The sequence below is a fragment of the Hylobates moloch genome, unplaced genomic scaffold, assembly GCF_009828535.3.
Source record: "Hylobates moloch isolate HMO894 unplaced genomic scaffold, HMol_V3 SCAFFOLD_1, whole genome shotgun sequence".
Taxonomy (NCBI): Eukaryota; Metazoa; Chordata; class Mammalia; order Primates; family Hylobatidae; genus Hylobates; species Hylobates moloch.
The window spans coordinates 119,255,854-119,276,212 of NW_026652276.1; the positions used below are offsets into that span (position 1 = coordinate 119,255,854).

General features: G+C 35.9%; 1 protein-coding gene across 2 annotated transcripts in view; it reads right to left on the reverse strand.

Moving 5' to 3' along the window:
* The window catches only part of SPMIP7 (sperm microtubule inner protein 7), a 52,997-nt gene that overhangs the window by 19,019 nt on the left and 13,619 nt on the right, over nt 1–20,359 (reverse strand). For both annotated transcript variants that reach the window (XM_032758119.2, XM_058431643.1), the window contains exons 3-5: nt 10,978–11,054; nt 6,582–6,720; nt 4,661–4,728 (exon numbers count right to left, since the gene is read on the reverse strand). In XM_032758119.2, coding sequence (XP_032614010.2) covers nt 4,661–4,728; nt 6,582–6,720; nt 10,978–11,054 — 284 coding nt within the window. The remainder of the gene's footprint in view (nt 1–4,660; nt 4,729–6,581; nt 6,721–10,977; nt 11,055–20,359) is intronic.

Below are 20,359 nucleotides of genomic sequence, written 5' to 3' on the forward strand. Positions count from 1 at the left end.
AAAAGCCTTCACAGATATCTCATAGGAATTGTCCTTTAAAGGTCTGTGATTTTAAACAGAGACTATTTAAGGATGTAGTTTGCTTTCTCCAGAATGTCAAATAAATGGAACCATATAATAAACTTTTGGATCTGGCTGCTTTCAAAATGTATTTCAGATTCATTTATATTGCTGTGTGTTGTGTTTGTTCTTTTACATTGCTGAGTAGTATTCCATTGTATGGGCATAGTCTAGTATCTTTATCTATTTACCTGCTGAAGGGCATCTTGGTTGTTTCTAGGTTTTGGAGATTATGAATAAAGCTGTTATAAACGCTCACATATAGGTTTTTGTGTGAGCTCTTGCAAGGAACATTTACACACAGGCAGCTTCCACTGTGAATAGTATGCTGAAGAATTCTGAGATGTGGCAGTGCTGACTAACCCACATAGCTTTTCATTTGCCAGCTGACTTAAAATCAACAAATTAAGTGGATCTATGTAAACTGGAATAAAAAAATTATCATCTCCTTGAGCTATTTGCCATTTTACCACATGATATGTAAATTAAAAATACCAATATACCAATAAAGTTTTAGAACTCACATTCACATGTTAAGAATTAGTAGAAAAAAATTACATTTTAAAAATGGTATTCAAATGGTATTGTCATCAACTTCAGCTTGCTATATGAACAAGAATCTTTTTTTTGTTGTTTTTTTTGAGATGGTGTCTCACTCTAGTCACCCAGGCTGGAGTGCAGTGGCGCAATCTTGGCTCACTGCAACCTCCGTCTCCCAGGTTCAAGTGATTCTCCTGCCTCAGCCTCTTGAGTAGCTGTGATTACAGGCACGTGCCACCACACCCAGCTAATTTTTGCATTTTTAGTAGAGATGGGGTTTCACCACGTTGGCCAGGATGGTCTCGATCTCCTGACCTCGTGATCTGCCCCCCTCGGCCTCCCAAAGTGCTGGGATTACAGGTGTGAGCCCCCACACCTGGCCAATAATCTTAAATTTTTCAGTATTTCAATCTTTTATTTAAATGATTACCACTCAATTTACACGTTGGGGTCTATAGTGGGGTATTTTACACATTTGGCAAAACCATACTTTAAATAATTTTTATCAAAAATCTTACACATCATTTTTAGATATGGTTCAATAAAATGGTAGTTTTCTGACAAGACTCAGTATTCTTCTCCATACTGTCACTATTTGCATTTCTAGATCCAGCAGTCAGACTTGAGTACAGTGTTGTGTACTTCCATTTCATTCTTTTTTCTACCAATTACCAAAAAAAAATCCCCTTTAAAGATCACTTTATACTACTTTTATTGAAGTGGTGCAATTGTTAAAGATTTTAAAAATGGTATCCTTGATATTGATTTTCGATCATTAAAATTTAGCAAAAACTCTCATTAATTTTGCTGTGGACCAATATCTCTTGCATTTTGCTTTAAATTTAATTTGGATTAGGTAAATAGAAAGTTAAATATATAAGATTAACCATTCCACTGAGGTGATGATCAAATTGATCATCTAAAAACCCAAAAATCAGATGAAATTCCATGGAGCAAAAGATGGAATGAATAATTTTTTCTGGAGTGGCATGTGTTTTTCGTATGTGATGTCTGTCTGTCTCATGCTATTCTTCATAATTGCCCACGGTAGTTATTGAAAAAACGGCCAGGTGCGGTGGCTCATGCTTGTAATCCCAGCACTTTGGGAGGCCGAGACGGGCGGATCACGAGGTCAGGAGATCGAGACCACAGTGAAACCCCGTCTCTACTAAAAATACAAAAAATTAGCCAGGCGTGGTGGCGGGCGCCTGTAGTCCCAGCTACTCGGAGAGGCTGAGGCAGGAGAATGGCGTGAACCCGGGAGGCGGAGCTTGCAGTGAGCCGAGATTGCGCCACTGCACTCCAGCCTGGGCGACAGAGCGAGACTCCGTCTCAAAAAAAAAAAAAAAAAAAAAAAAAAGAAAAAACATAGTTCCATTTTAAAATTCCATGTGATTCACTTTTATATATCCTATTCAACTTCATTTTTGCAAAATGCTGATTGTGACTCAGCACTCACAGGCTTTAGCCAACAGGCCTACAAATCACTCATTAAACTATTTAGTAAGATCCTCTCATTAAACTGAACTAGCATAATTGCTTATTTATGTTGGGAAAATGGATCCCTAGCTCTTATCATAAGTAATAATCAAATGCTTTAAAAATAATAAATGTGAAAAGCAAAACTTTGAATATTTTAGAAAAAAGTTATAAAAGGAGGATATCTTTATTATTTCAAGGCAGGGAAACACTCATTAAAATCTTCACAAAAACAACAAAACCTGAAGAAAAATATTGATGAATTTAGTTACAGTAAAATTCAAAACTTCAGATAAGCAAAAATAGAAAAGTCTTAAAATAAAAAAGTCACAGACTAGAAGGGGATACTTTGATTTATATTACCAAGAAAGGATTTTTACCCAGAATATTGAACAGAAAAGTTGTGACAATCTATAAGTAAAAACCCAACAGCAAAAGGGACAAAATATATAAGCAGGCAAGTTACAGATGTGAAAATTCAAACAGGTCATAAACTTGCAAAAACTGATCGTTAGTAATCAGGTAGATGTAAACTAAAATTATAATGGAGCACAATTTGTTGTTCATTAGACTGGATTTTTTTTTAGTCTGGAAATTCTAAACACTGGCTGTGATGTGCAGTAATGGGAGCCCAAGCACTTATAATGGGAGATTCCATTGTTGAAACTCATTTGTAGAAGAACATACCAATATCTAAAAAGCAGAGAAGTACACATCACATGACCCAACAATTCTAGACATAAATATGAGTATATAAAACTCAGAAATATTTCTACACTTAGGTATGTGAAGGTATGTGGGCACTGTACCAACTGTAATAAAAATCAGAAAATAATTACGAGAATGGATGAATAATTTTTGGCACATCCATTTAAAGGAAGACTCTACAACAGTGAAAACAAACTTCTAGAAACACAGATGTCAAGAGGTATGAATCTTACAAACACAAATATAAATTTTGTGTAAATTAAATAATGTGAAATTAAATAATGTAAATTATTTTCTATCAATTTTTGTATCATATAGTTACTTTGTGTTCTATTAATGTTAGAAACTATGACTTTATTAGTATTACTTCCTCATATGTAATTTTTCATATAAAAAAATCAAGTTGCATAAATATATGTATGATACCACTAATACCAGGTTTATAAACAAAGAACACAATTCCATATATTGGTTAACAATAACACATATGTTTTAAAAAATTATAAGAATGTATGAAAATGTGAAACGTCAAATCCAGAATAGTAGTCATGCTCCCCGAGGAAGATAGACGTGCTTAGAAAAAAAAATACAGAAATTTTCCAATGTGTAAGTGATATTTTATTTCTAAAGTTGGGGAGCAGACACACAAACTATATCATATTCTTACACATTTTTGTGTACACAAAATATTCAAAAATGAATACAAAATAAAAACAAAGATGATAACCTGTGTTGCGGGTTGTGTTAAGAGCAAAAATGAACAGACAATATTGTGATGTTTTCAAAGGCAGAAACACCAAGTTTTTTAGACTAAATGTGAAAATTACATGTAAGGAAGTAGTAGTAATAAAACCATTGTTTCTAACATTAATAGAACACAAAGTAACTATATAATACAAAAATTAATAGAAAATAATGTATAATCTATTTTGCATAAAGTCTTTGGATTTTAGCAATATCATAATTGTTTATATCAAATTGTTTATAAAGCCCTCCCTATTTTATATTATTGTATTTATTTATTTATTTGAGATGGAGTCTCGCTCATCGCCTAGGCTGGAGTGCAGTGGTGTGATCTCAGCTCACTGCAATCTCTGCCTCCTGGATCCAAGCGATTCTCCTGCCTCAGCCTCCCAAGTAGCTGGGATTACAGGTGGGGTTTCACCATGTTGGCCAGGCTGGCTTCAAACTCCTGACCTCAGGTGATCTGCTGCCTAGGCCTCCCCGGGATTACAGGCATGAGCCACCATGCCCGGCCTATTTATTTATTTTTTAAGGCAGGATCTTGCTGTGTCACCCAGGCTGGAATGCAGTGGTGCAATCACGGCTCAGTGCTGCCTGGAACTTCTGGGCTCAGGGGATCCTCCTGCCTCAGCCTCCTGAGTAGTTGGGACTAGGGGTGCACCACCATCCCTCTTGGCCAATTAATTTTTATTTTTTTATTTTTGTAGCAATAGGGTCTTACCACGTCTACAAAAGAGAAATTACAACACAATTTCAATTACAGACCACCCAGGGTGGTCTCTACCTCCTGGGCTCAAGTAATTCTCCCACCTTGGCTTCCCAAAGTGCTCCAATTACAAGCATGAGTCACTGCACTTAGTTTTCCAAAATGGTTATGGTACATCCAATATTCGAAATGTTAGGAGGGTAAAGAGAAAGTAAAGGAAGCAGGCACACTGAGCAACTGCCCTGGGATTCGGGTCATCTTCCCAGCCCTAAGGATGTGAGTCAGGGGGTCCCTGGGATGCTCTCCATCAGAGAACATATCCCTCACCCACCCCCCTAAGCCAAGGGCTACAGCATCAGCTTCTTAATTACAATACATGATAGTGAGAAACCTAGTGTGAGAACTTTAGGAGATAAAACTTACAAATTAATTGGTTTGACTGGTGCCAAGAAAGATCTTGTTTGAAATCTGTCCCAGAGCTCACCAACCATCTAAAAATAATCATCAAAATCAATGACAGTTAATGAGCACGTTATAATTTCTGGAGGATAAGCTCCTGTCCTCTTGACAGTCCTTTCTACATCATAGCTATGCCCCAGGCTCTTTAGGAAACGCACTCTCCAAGCTTCGCTAGCACTTCATGGATTCGGTCTGGAGCCACTCATGGTCTTTGATCTGTTCTCAGACTTCCAATTCCAATTTGTTTTCTCGTAGCTGGAATCTGTCTCATTATCCATCTGTTTCCCACCGAAACCCATGTGGAAAGTCTGATTTTAGTTTTCATCATTAGCTACTGTTCTGATTTGGATCCACTGTAGTCTACCCTCTGCAAACCCAGGCCAGTCTCCCACTTCCAAACCAGCCTAGATCCTAAGCTTTGAATCTCATCTGGCCCAAGAAGGACTTTGGATGCTAGTAGAATTTAACACCAAGGAATGTGTAATGAAAGGACCAACTTTCACAGGTATAAAAATATTTTAAAGTAGTTTAGAGATCCTTTAAAATTAGCTAGATGAAACCATATTTTTTTTATTTTAATTCACTTTTTCTATGTGAAAAATCTCAGGTTTGAGTCTTTATATTAAAGCCATGTTTTTCCTCTTTTATTATCATTTTTCTCTGTAAAAGCTGAATAAATTTTACGAGAAAATACAGGCTTCTTAACCTATTATCAGTGGACCTCTTGGGATCTATATTAAGAGCTGTATTTCAATATAATTGATTTTCTTTTTAATCCTATGGATTTTATGTACTCAAAAACTTCATTATGGGAAAAGCCCAAGGGCTTAACCAGACTCCTACGCAGTGAGAAGTGGCACAAAAAGATAAAAGAATCAATGGAAGTAGAAGGTACTTTGCAAGCACTGAGCTGAGACATCTAATCCAGTGTTGGGAGGTCAAAAGTGAGGGCTACAGTAAGACCTGAATTCTTGAGATTCACCTAGCATAGATAGGGAGAGTGATGAAGGCAGTGAAACACTCTTTGCAAAGCACACAACCTGGAAACGAGCATGGGAAACTTGAGGACTTGAGAGAAGCTCAGCAGAGAAAGGACAGAGTACAGTGTGGAGTGATGTTTGGGCAATGAAGAGGAACAGTAAGAAGACGAGAATGGGGCAGGGATGAAGCTAAGGAGGGAGCCATGGGCAAATAATGGAGAATTGGGTCTGTGTCATGTCAAGGAGTATGGATTTTTTTTCAATAAAAAAGGATGGGTTTAATCAGTGGAGTAACACAAACAGATTCACACATTACGAAAAGTTCTCTGGCTATGGCATAGATGTGATAATTCCCATGATAAATTCTTCTTGATACTCGGAAATGAAAAGAATGAGTGTCACTACTGAAAAGTTGGTATGCTTTGTTTTATCACGTAACAAGTGACAACATCAGATATCAATCTATGGATCTTCTCTCTTTGCCATGAAAAGTACAGAGCTAAGATCTAGATCCTGTGTGAAGAACCATCTTCAGCATAGGTTATCTGGTAAAACTATTTCTGTCTTCTTCATTATTTACTCATTCTCTTGCAATTCCAAAAATAAACACAGTCATTGCAAATGACTTTTGAGAAAGAGGTAGTCTTTATATAATCAACAAAATTTTGAATATTGAAAAACTCAAAGTATTTGCAGTCATCAATAACTTGTACGATTATGGAAATTTCAACTCCGTGTGTGTGTGTGTGTGTGTGTGTGTGTGTGTGTGTGTGTATTTACTTATCTTACATAAATTTACTTCCCTAGGTATTGTTAACAATAAAATAAGTATTATTTTGACTTAGTTTTAGAACTCATTTCAATAACAATGAGAAATACATTATTGCTCAGAGAAGTCTGCTGACCTGAGTTATTGCTGGCACCCCTTTATATCTTTTCAGAGTAAAACACTGTGAGATGGGGTCAGCGGCTTTTTCCAATGTTGTTTGTTCTGGAACAAGTTTTGGTGGTAGCATCTTATCCCAAGGAACATCTTCATAAGCTCTATGAAGTTATTAAATAGGAACATCTTATGAAAAGAATATTCAATTGGTAAAGTTTATAACAATATTATACTATGATAAGAAGAATCCAAAGATGACCCCGAGGATCCCTGCCCCTTGGTGTGTATAACATATATAATCACTTCCTCCAGACAGTAGGCAGAGCAAGTGATAATAATGAGGTAGTACTCCTGTGTTATGTGATTTTATATGCCCCAAGAGATTGGTACATGTAGTAAAGGTCCCTAATTGGTTGAATTTGAGTTAATCAGAAGGTGGGATTTTCCTGAATAGGCCCAACCTAAGCAAGCAAGCTCTAAAAAGAGACACAAAATAGCAACACATGCTGTTTGTCTGCCCTTGAAGAAACAAATATCAGTCCTATAGCCACAATGAACGGAATTCTGTCAACAACCTGAATGATTCCGGAAGACGAGAACCAAATCTCAGCTGACACCTTGATTCCAGCTTTAGGGAACCCTAAACGGTGAACCCAGTTGGGACATACCTAGACGTCTGACCTACAGGACTGCTAGATAACAGAAGCTGCTAAATTCCTGCAGTCTGTCACGCAGAAGTAGAAAACTTACATACATCTTACAGTTTCCAAAAAAACGCTCATTTGACCTTCAGAGAATACCATTAATTTACAAATAAACTATGGCTTAGAAAACTGATTTCCTTTGCTTAAGGTCAGCTATTGGTCAAAGTCAGGATTCTCCCTTGCAAAAATAATCTGCCTCCTAAGATTCAGCAACATTCCCACTATTCCACACTAATGAGCCAAATTGTACAAGTTTTTTAGCATGGTTGAAGGGCTTCAGCCATCTTATGACTTGCAATTATTTTAAACACACACACCCACACACACACACAAATATGGGGATCTTTGGACTTTTGAAAGTTGTTCTTTTTCACAGGCATATATGACAGACACAGTGGATCCTGAGTGAAAACCATACAACCCGCTCTCTAAAGACTATATTCTGACAAGACAGATGGATCCCCAGACCTTCTCCTGCCCTATCCCCACTTAGTGTGAAACTTGATCTTTCCATTCTATGGACAAGGCATATCTTTCCAAAAAAAATCCCACTGTCAGTCAAAGTCATTTTTAAAAGAATTACCAATGATTCTCACTTCCTCAACATATATCTGTTCAGAGATGACTATATTTCAAGCCTTGTGCTAGGTGTTTATGATACAAGAGTGAAAAAGGAGCAATACAAAAATTGTCTCTACCACATAGGAATGCTGTGAAAATTAAAAAACATAATATTGGAAAAGTTAAATAGATCTGTGATGAGTCCATAGTGTTCTTGTTGTGTGTGAATACATTTTGAACTTACTTATCTTAAAATTAGTGTCATAGAAGTACTAAATATAATAAGATATTTTAAATCATAGCAAAGTCTTAAATGTTTTCTAACATATCTGACTAGTGTTGTATGTAAGAAATTAATCTGTGAGTTCAATGAAAGCTTAAAAGATACCTCACTGTTTGAGCCTCTGATAAATTTCATAAATATTTTATAGAATTTTCCATGAAGGTAACAAACTTTTCTCTAAGGACACTTTATATGTTTAAAGAGAAACTACTTAATACTATGATTTGATACTTTGTCTTATAATAAAACTTTTCCATTCTGAGTGAAGTATCACAACCTTAATAAAAATATTAACTGTTTCTGAGATGATCACTGTAATTTTTAAAATTAAAATCAAGATAAGAATACAATGGGAAATAAACCCAAAAGTCAGAGAGGAATTTATGGGCCATTTAGTTGTCATCCTTCATTTTTAAGATGAGAAAATTGAGATGAAAAAGAATGGAGGATGCCAAGGTCCCATGTTCAGCAAGCAGGTATGTTTTGAGTCTTAAGAGTTGGATTCTAAGATGGCTGATGAACAAGGCTTTTTCCTCATGTTGTTCTAATACTTTGAAATCCAACTTCATATCATGTTTTTAAATGTTTTCATAACACCCCTGGGATAGTGGGCATTCATACATGTGTTTCATGACACTATGTTTGGTCATGGGTATATTTTCAATTTGAATGAAAAAAAAAAATGAAGTTGAAATGTGAAGCCTGTCTGAAGTGTTCAAAATATGTGAAGAAAAGAAAGTGGGCAGATATGGAGTGCTTTGAGGTCCACATGTGTTGTCATTTCTTTATTCTCTCTGCTGCCTCTCTTTCCCTCTTCATCCATTTCTCTGTGTCATGCCATGTGTTTTGGCCTTCACTCTATCACTCTGCTGAATTCTAAATCCACTAATCAGCCCCATTATCCATTCTTGGGCCTCATCCCACTTGACCTATTTGCATGATGTGAATAGGCATTCATTACTCTTTCCTTAACACATCCTCAATCTGCCTTCCAGGACCTAGACTCTTCATCTTCCTCCTACCTTACTGGTTGCTCCTTCTCAGTCTCGATTGCTGGCTTCTCCTCTTTTTTTCTCTTTTTTAACGAGATGCCAGGACTCAGTGCCCTTTGCCTGTATGACTATACTTCTCCATTAGTGTTCTCATTCAGTGCCATGGCTTTACATACCTTTCTATAAGCCATGACACCCAGGTTGATTTCTCTGGCCCAGGCCTCTGCCTCAAACTTCAAATCCATATTTCACACTGCCTACTTGACATATCCACTTGGATGTCTAATGAACATCTTTATATTCAATGTATGTAAAACTGACTTCTCCACTGCATTCACCTTGTTATGAAATGGCAACCTCAGTACATCCAGCTGCATAGGCCAAAGTCTTAGAATCATTTTTGAGTCCTCTTTTCTCCAGATTCATCATAATCAGAAAATTGTGTTGGCTCTACATTCAATATACATCCAGAACTCAACCGTTGCTTACAAATTTTTCTGCCAGCACTCTCCCCCAAGCTACCATTATCTCTGTCCTAAATGACAACAATAACCTCTTAACTGGTGTTCCATCTTCTCTCCACTGTAAAAATCTACTTTGATCACAGCAGCCACCATGATTATTACCTTCATGTATAAGTCTGATCTTTCCACTTCTCTGCTAAAGCCTCGTGTCACTCAGAATGACAGTCCTGGTAATTAAAATTGCTTGAAGTGTCCCACAAGATCTGGTTCTTAGCACTTCTCTGATCTCTCCTTTTGCTACTCCCTCCTCTTACCCTACTGTTACCCTACTCCAGGCACCCTGGCCTTTTATTCTTCCTTAACATCTTAAGCATACTTCTGACCTGGGCTTTTGCTCTATATTCCCTCTTCAGGGTATAGAGTCACTCCAAGTCTCTGCATGGCTGCTCTCTCAACTCCTCCAAATTTCTACATACCCCTCAGCACCTGGGGAGGCCTACCCACACCTCTTACTTATTACTGAAGCCTGCTGCCCTGTACATGTGGGACTCCTGATCTTGTCCTGTTCTACCTTTTCTTCATAGACTTATCTGTCACTTTTTAAGATATGATCTATTTACTGTGTTTGTTTATTATTGTCTGTTTCCCTTTTGATATGGTTTGGCTGTGTCCCCACCCAAATCTGACCTTGAATTGTAATAATCCTTACCTGTCTAGGGTGGAGCCAGGTGGAGATAATTGAATCATGGGGGCAGTTTCCCCCATACCATTCTCTTGGTAGTGAATAAATCTCACAAGATCTGATGGTTTTACAAATGGGAGTTGTCCTGCACAGGCTCTCTTGACTGCCACTATATAAGACGTAACTTTGCTCCTCCTTGCCTTCTGCCATGATTGTGAGGCCTCCCCAGCCATGTGGAACTGTGTCAATTAAACCTCTTTCCTTTATAAATTGCCCAGTCTCAGGTATATCTTTATTAGCAGTGTGAAAACAGATCAATACACCTTTATAATGAGAGATGTGAGAGCAGAGATCTTTGCCTACTCACTGATGTAGCTCATAGTCTAAGACATAGATTTGTAATAGGTACCCAATATATTTGTTGACTGAGTCAATGAATTCTCCCCTTTAAACTTTCTCTGTTTTGGCTTTCTAGGATGCTGTACTCTTATCCCCACACTCTCTCTTTGACCATTTACTTTCTGTTTTGGTTTTATTCTTCCATCAAGCATAGATGTGCCTTAAGACTCTTCCTTCAATGTTTATTTTAGCAATCAATATCAGTAAATGTCTGTTTTTGATGTTCTTTGGGTCACTCATAAGATCCAGGATATTGTAGACATAAAGAGGATGTGTCATAAAGGAAAAAGAAATATATTCCGAAATCAAAATTCCACTCGGAAAACTGCTTACTTTTGTGTAGAGGACTTGTAAAATGAGTCCTTTGCATTACATTTCTTGTTTGTTTGAACAAGTGGTTCACCTTCATCCTAGAAGGCATGAAAAATAAGTTAAAAGAGACCAAATATAAATGGAAATTGCTATTGTTTTCTAGTCATCATGTTTTCTTTTGGGTTCCTTTTTCTTCATATTTCTTCTTTCACACACCTCTTGGATTGCCCAGATTTAATGCTTCCCTACTTTTCCTCTCCTGTTTAAGGAATTTACATTGTTTTATTGTCATAATCATTAAATTAAAATTCACAACATGTATATTAAAGTTAATGAAAAGTGAGAACTTAAGAGAAAGCTCTTGAATTGGAAACATCAGCAAATACTTAGTTTTAGCACAATGTAATTAAAACATTTTTAAAACGTATTGTCTTTTCTTCTAATAACATAAGGAGATTAGTTATGAGATACTTTTCTCTGTCTTCCAGTTATTTTATCAAAATTAATTAACTAATTATTGTTATAATCATTATCATCTTTAACGGCTACTATTTATTTCAATTTTCAATGATATTTACCAATTCGTTGCCTCCTTTTGCTTTTTTATTGTACTTGTTTTTTCTCCCCTAGGTACTTGGTTCCATTTTCCTTCTGCTGAAGTTCAATTTTTGTTAATTCTTTCACAAATGTAAACTTTTTCTAGTTCTAGGTTTTAATTCACCCTCAGTTTTGAAAAGTGTTCTAACTTGGGTTCAGAATTCTAGTTCAATTCTAGTGATGATTTTTTTAGTAACAAATTTACCTCATTGACTTCGAGGATGTATTGTTGCTTTTAAAATACACTGAGTTTAATTGTTTGCAGGTATTCTGTTTTCCTCCCCTCTGCTTATATTTAGGACATTATCTTTGTCTTGAGATTTTTTACAGATTCAATATGATTTGTTTAGGAGAGGCTATATTTTTGTTCATCTGGCTCAGGACTTGTTCTACTTCCTCCATTTAAAAATTCATGACTTTCATCAAATAGTTCTCCATCTTTATCTATTTACTGTCAATGAATTATAATTATTCTCTTCTTTTAGAATTACTATGAGACAAATACTGGACTTTTCATTCTGTGGTTCATGTCTCTTAATTTTTGCATTGCTTTATCTCTAACTTCCGCATGTACCGTCTATTCTACCACTATCAACTTTCATAGTTTTAAAATGTATTTGTATTGATATATAATAGATATACAAATTTTGGGGGTAAGTGTGACAATTTGATACATTCATATAATCTGTAAAAATCAAATCAGTAACTGGAATATCCATCACCTTAAATATCTATCTTTTCTTTATGCTAGAAACATGAATTTTTCTCCTCTAGTTATTTTGAAATATGCAACAGATTATTGTTAACTATAGTCACCCCACTGATATATCAAACACGGTCTTAATTATTGAATCTAACTGCATATTTGTACCCATTAATCAGCCTCTCTTTATTCCCCCTCCCCATTCCCTTTCTTGGCCTCTGATAACCACAAATCTACTCTCTATCTTCATGAGATCCACCATTTTAGCTTTCATATATCAGTGTGAACAAGCAATATTTGTCTTACGTAGTTGGCTTATTTCATTTAACATAATGACCTCCAGTTCCATCCATGTTGGTACAAATGACAGAATTTTATTCTCTTTTATGGCTGAATAATATTCCATTGTGTATATATACCACATTTTCTCTACTCATTCATCCACTGATGGACACTTAGGTTGATTCCACATTTTGCCTAATGCGAATAGGGCTGCAGTAAACATGGGAATGCAGAAATCTTTTCGATATATTGTTTTCCTTTCTTTTGGATATATACTCAGTAGTGGAATCACTGAATCATATAGTATTTCTAGTTTTAGGTTTTTGAGGAACCTCCATACTGTTTTCCATAGTGACTGTACTAATTTACATTTCTACCAACAGTGAATGAAGGTTTTCCTTTCTCCATATCCTCACCAGCACTTGTTATTCCCTGACTTTTTGATAAAAGACATTTTAACTGGTGTGAGATGATACCTCATTGTGGTTTTGATGTGCATGTCTCTGATTGTTGATGTTGAGCGTTTTTTCATATACCTGTTGACTATTTTTATGTCTTACTCTGAAAAATGTCTACTCATATCTTTTGCCCATTTTTAATCAGTATATATATATATATAAAAAGATATGAATAGACATTTTTCAGAATAACACATAAAAATAAGACATACATATATATACATAGCTATAGAGTTGTTTGAGGTCTTTATATACATTCTGGTTATTAATCCTTTGTCAGATGGGTAGTTTGCAAATATTTTCCCCATTCTGTGAGTAGTCACTTCACTTTTTTTTTTTTTTTTGCTGTACAGAGCTTTTTAGCTTGATGTAGTCCCATTTTTTTCTATTTTTACTTTTGTTGACTGTGCTTTTGAGGTCTTACACAAAATATATTTGACCAGACCAATTTCCTAGATCATTTCCTCATGCCTTTTTTCTAATAGTTTCAGGGCTTCAGATCTTAGACTTAAATCTTTAACCCATTTTGACTTGATTTTTGTGTATGGTGGGAGGTAAGGGTCTAGTTTCATTCTAGTGCTGATGGCTATACAGTTTCCCCAGCACAATTTATGGAAAAGACTGTCCTTTTCCCATTGTGTATTCCTGGAGCCTTTGTTGAAGATGAGTTGGTTGTAATTGTGTGGATTTATATGTGGGTTCCCTAATCTGTTCCATTGGTCTCTCTGTCTGTTTTTATGCTAGTACCATGCTGGTTTGGTTACTATAGCTTTGTGGTATATTTTGAAGTCAGGAAGTGTGATGTCTCTAGCTTTCTTATTTTGCACAGTATTGCTTTGGCTATTCTAGGTCTTTTGCGTTTTCATATAAATTTAGTATTTTTTCTATTCCTATGAAGAATTAACTTTTCTGTTTGTGATTTCCTTTTTCACTTTTTTCTATTCTGTGTTTAAACCTGTTCATTATATATTTTTAAAAATTCTTCAAAGCTATATCTAGCAAAATGATTAATTTTCTCCTTTACTCCATTAGTAAGTTAAATTACATTGATTAATTTTTAATGGTCAGTGAATACTTGCATTCCTGACATAAACTTTACTCGATTATGATATATCTTTTCTATAAATTACTGTTCTTTATTTGCTTTGTAAAGATGCTTGTGTTTGTGTATGTGAGAAATATTAATCTATGATTTCCTCTATTTTTTGTAAAATCTTTTTCTGATTTTGTTATATGAGGTAAAGTTAGACTCCTAAAAGTGTTTGAGAAGTACTCCCTCTTTTATTTCTGAAATAACCTATATAAGATTGGTGGTTGTTTCCCAGAATGTCTGATAACATTTATCAGTAAAACTATCTAGGCCTGAAGATTTAACTGTGATAAGTCTTCTGATTAAAAAAAAAAACAGAACTTCATATATATATATATATATATACACACACATATATATGCATTTATCATATTCTATCTAGTATTAATTTTGTTAACTTTTATTTTTAAGGATTTTGTTCATCTAAGTGCCAAATTAATTGGCACACAAAAGTTTGTAATATTCCTTTATCTTTTTTTAGGATCTGTAATTTTTTATATTGATAATGTCCATTCTCTTTTTCTTGATCAGACTAACAATAGGTCTATCACTTTCATTAATCCTTTCAAAGCAAAACCTTTGGGCTTTTAAAAATATTTAATTGAAAAAGAAATGTATATATTCAAGGTGTTCAACATGATGATTCGATACATGTATACATTGTGTAATGATTACCACAGTCAAGTGAATTAACACATTTGTCATCACCCATTGTTATCATTTGCGTGTGTGTATGTGTATACGTGGTGAGGATGCCAAAAATCTGTTCTCTTGTCACATTTCAAGTAAAAAATACTGTATTATTAACTACAGTCCCCATAATGTATCTCCAGAACTAATTCATCTTAAAACTGAAAGTTTATACCCTTTAACCAACATCTCTCATTTTCTCCACCCCTCAGCTCCCGGAAACCATCATTCTACTCTTTGCTTCTATAAGCTTGACTTTTTAAGATTCCATATGTAAGTAAAATCATGCAATATTCCTGTTTCTGTGCCTGGTTTATTTCACTTACAATGTCCTTCAGGTTCATCCATGTTGTGGTAAATGGCAGGTTCTTTTTCTTTTTATGGCTGAATAATATTCTAATATATATTTACACACACACACTGTATTCTCTGTATCCATTCATCTGTCTATGGACACTTAGGTAGGAAATAACTTTTGACTTTTCAAATTTTTTCTCTTGTGTATCTATCCTCCATTTCACAATTTCCATTCTTACCATTTTTAAATTTTCTTCCTTCTTATTTTTGGTTTAATTTAATCATTTTTCTAGTTTCTTCCTTTTTTTAATACTTAATCTCACTCTGTCGCCTAGGCTGGAGTGCAGTGGCATGATCTCGGCTCACTGCAATCTCTGCCTCCTGGGTTCAAGTGATTTTTGTGCCTCAGCCTCCCAAGTAGCTGGAATTACTGGCACCCGCCACCATGCCGGGCTAATTTTTGTATTTTTAGTAGAGACGGGGTTTCACCATGTTGACCAAACTGATCTTGAATTCCTGACGTCAAGTGATCCACTCACCTTGGCCTCCCAAAGTGCTGGGATTAAAGGCATGAGCCACTACACCCAGCCTCTAGTTTCTTAATATTGAAACATTATCATTAATTTTAGATCTTTCTTGTCTTCTAAGGGAAGCAAATAAGGCTAATTTTTCTTCTTAGCAGAGTTTTAACTGCATTATACAAAATTTGATATGTTTTATTTTGCACTAAGTTTAAATATTTTCTAATTTATCTTGTGACTTCTTTGACCAGTAGGTTATTTAGAAGTGTGTTTAATTTAAAAATATTTGGTATTTTCCTAGTTGTCTTATGGTCATTGATTTTTAATTTGACTCTGTTGGCTAGAGAATATATGTGGGATGAATTCAATATTTTTAAATGTATTAAGACTTGTTTTATGTCCCCACATATCATCTATAGTAGTAAACATGTCATGTGCATTTTAAAAAAATATTTAGTGTTTGTTTGGTGTAGTGTTCTATAAATATCAACTACCTGAAGGTGATTGATGTATTGTTTAGGTCTATGTATTTACTAGTTGTTTTGTCTAGTTGCTTCATCAAGTAGACAAAGATGTTAAAACCCCCTAAGGTGATCAGTGGAATTGTGTATCTCTCCTTTTTGGGTCTGTTCATTTTTGCCTCAAGTATTTTGAACCTTTGTTACTAGATGCATACACATTTATGATTGTTAGGTTTTCTTGACAAATTAACTGTTTTGTAACTAAGACATGACTCTCTTTATGTCTCGTAACACCCTTTGTCATGAAGTCTATTTAATCTAATCTCAAAATAGCCACTACAGCCTATTTATATTTTATTTACATTTTGCGTATTTTTCATTGACTTACTTTCAATGGATTTGTATCTTTATATATCTGAAGTATGCCTCTTGTAAATAGCATATAGTTGTGTCTTGCTTTACTATCTATTCTGACAATATCTGCCTTTTAATTGGAATGTTTAGTATATTACCATTAACGTAATTAATGTAATTATGATATATTTGGATTAAGCGTAGCATTTTATTACTGGCTTCTGGAGAACCCTACATTTCTATTTCTCTGTTCCTTTTTATTCTGCCCTTTTGGGAATTATTTAAATTTGTCTTTTTGCTTTTTTAGAATTCCAACTTAAGCCATCAATCGACTCTTTAACTATACTTCTTTACATTGCATTTTAGTGACTGCTCTAGAGAAAACAATGTGCATGTTTAACTCTGCACAGTTCACTTAGAGGTCACATAGCACTTCACATAACGTGTACAAACATTGCAACCTGATGTTAATTTATCACATGCTTTCATCTCTTACTCTACAGTTGTCATACATATATTCAGAGGACAATGTTATACTTTTATTTAAAACAATCATATGAACCTTAAAAGGAAAAAAGTAATATTCTATTAGGCAGGATTTCTTTTAGTGTACACTTGTTGGCAATAAATTTCCCTCATTTCCTTTACTTGAAGTTTTAAAATCATTTTAATATATTCATATTGAAACCCCCCACATATATCCATGTTCAAATCCCTGGAACCTGTGAACATGTTACTATTAAAAAGAAAAGCCTGGTGTGGTGGCTCATGCCTGTAATCCCAGAACTTTGGGAGGTCGAGGCCGAAGGATCATCTGAGATCAGGAGTTCAAGGTCAGCCTGGTCAACATGGTGAAACTCCATCTCTACAAAAAAAACAAAACAAAAATTAGCCGGGCATGATGGCAAGTGCCTGTAATCCTAGCTACTCAGGAGGCTGAGGCAGGAGAATTGCTTGAACCTGGGAGGTGGAGGTTGCAGTGAGCTGAGATCATGCCATTGCACTCCAGCCCGGGTGACAGAGCGAGACACCATCTCAGAAAAAGAAAAAAAAAAAGAACCTTAAATTAAATTTAACAGTGTTTAATTGGGCAGGAAAAAAAGATTCGTGAACAAGGTAGCACTCAACACAAAAGGAGTTCAGAGAGTTCCACTACAAAATGTGGGCAGGGAATATTTATAGCCAGAAAACAGAAGTGACATACAAAAATAGTCTACATGGTTACAGTTCCGTGTTTGCCTTAGTTTAACATGTTTTGCTGGTTTGCAGCCTGTGATTGGCTGGAAGCTTGGCTGCTATGATTGGCTGCAACACAGCTGCATGTTGTAAGAGTTTACTCAGAAGTTGTTAGGTTGCAGTTGGTTCACCTATAAAAGTTTAGATTACAGTTTATTACATACATAGGTTAGTTTCAGGCAAAATGTAATTTAATTGAACAATTATTCTCTTTTGCTCAGCCACTCAATTTGAAGAGATTGACCAAAACCTAGGCACTGACACTCCTTTCTGTCACCTTCATAATGGACTTGTTTGATCTCTATATAAATTCACAATTCTTTATATGAAATTAGTTGGATGATTATGTTTTCCTCGTGTTTTTGTTACTCTAACTGTAATGAGATCTTTTGATGTACAAAGGATGGCTACATATGAGCATTTATGATTCTTAAGGGATATAACACAGGAGGGAGGCCACTATAATGGCTATTGGGAGGATAATATAAAGAAAGTGAAGTACACTATTCAACAGAAATCTCTGGGAACCAAACTCATCAGAACAAACAATTCAGAATTCAGGCAATAAAGACAGTTCGTCAGTATTTAAGTCTTAGTGGTCATAGTCTGTGTTTGGGGCGGAGTGGCAATTAAGAACCACAGTGTGCTGTAAAATGGTCTGATTTAAAGAGATGTCTATTTTTGTAGTTAGCTGGTAATATCAATCATAGTAATCTGTAGATGATTAAATGAAACACAGAGATGAGAAAATCTTAGACTAGCCAGCCTTGCCATCCACCATTTAGGACGCCTGCAAACCAGCTGTTAGCTACTCCCATAAACACGTCACATGTTTCTTTCCCCTGAGAAGTGTCCCTGGTGCATTCGGTGGCAGTGTCTACAGGAATCGCAGTGTTGGCTACCTTTTAAATTAAGCTTTCTGTAGTAGTAAAACCAGGGGGAAAGATAAGTGCAGCATTCAGTTCTGTTTAGCACCATATGCAAGACCCCAACATAAGCCAAGAAGAGATCTAACACTGTATGGTGTTCCATTAAGCGTTTTTGCTGAACATGACCTTTTTAATCCCCCTTCAGGAGAGTGGCTTCTTCCCATTTAAACCCTGGAAAATATAATTGGCCACAAATTTCAAGATTTTTTCCCAATTTATGGATTACCTTCAAGTTCCATACAACTGGCACCATCTACCAACAAGAGTGAGCATCCAGGAACCTCATTAGAAACTTTTCTCAGTGGAAATTAACTTATCTTCATTCCACTTTAAGGTTAGTACTAATTTTGGTTATTGATCACTTTGGCCTTTGATTATGGAAGGTATTATGGAAACTTTCAGAGAAAGCTATTTGGAAGACAGGAGTGAGCCAGGCCCATTAGCAAGATATGAACCAGCAAGGAGGCAGAACACAGTAAACAAATTCTCCTCAGACCCAATGTATCTGCAGGCCCCCAGGAGCTGGAAAAGAGGGCCACCTGGTGGCATGCGAGCAGAGGCCAGTTACACTTTTTCACTCATAGGCCTACATAGCGTGTGAGCCAGGTTCAGTTAATAATTTATTTTCTGTGTGTGGTCCTTTTATAGCATGCTGGAAGGATGCATAACAGTATTCAGTGGAATGAGACCTTACTGGATTTAGTCCAGTGACATCATACAAGCAATTACTTGTACCCCCATAAATGATCCCCAAATCTCGAGTATTCAATGCCTGGAAGCACAATATACCTTTTGTAGGCATCACTTGGATAGGTTTTTTATATTTGGTAGCCATTCTGTTATTAACTGGAAAGGTCAGAGTATTGTTTTCAATAAGCATAGGAAAGCAAGTAGCAGTCATGTCTAGAGTATCAATTTCCACTCCTCCTTTGAGGTTTTAGCATGACTGTCACTGTGTAACACAGACAGGCAGTGGCATTAGTGGAATCGTTTCCTGATTTGGGGGCAGTTTTAGCTACAAATTTAACAATTGTTTTTGTTTCTTACTGGAGCATAAGCCTTTGCTAAAGCCATCCACAAATTACAGTCCATGGCTTTTCCTGTAAAGAAAGGGAAGGATTAGGATGGCAGAAATAGGAAAAAGAGGAAAAAGGATAAGGTTTTCAGTTTTCATGATGTTGGAAAAGTCTTGATTTATGGCCTTAGGATAGCTGTCAATGTCTAAGATGCCATCTGCTTCTGGGGAAAAGCTTTCTTGGTCAGGTTTACCTTCATGTCTCAAACAGGTATACATTTCCAGGAGCTTGGAGGGGCTCTTTTGAGTTTTAAGATGTGAACCCAAGGTTTAAGCCTTTGATATTTTACTGCAGCATGGGTGGCAAGTAGAACTTGGTATGGTCTCTTCCAATAGGGAAAGGACCATGGGTTCAATGAGGTCTCTGATGTCATTTTCAGAAGATCCAATCTCCAGGTTCTGGGTTTTGAAAGGTCTGGTTGTTCTCAGTCTGTGGGTCATGGAAGATCTCCTTCACTTGGTGAAAATACACTTAGACATAATGCATTAAAGCCTGCAGTATTTAGTCATATCAGAGTTTAGGATAATGGAAGATACACGAGGTTCTATTATTAAGGGCATATGCCTTCCAGGAACTATTCCGTAAGGAGCCAATTGATGTTTTCCATTGGGGGTGGATTTGATTACCATTAAAGCCGAGGTAATATCTTTGGCCAATGCAATCAAATTGATTCAGTTAACTTTGCCAATTTCAGCTGTAAAATGCCATT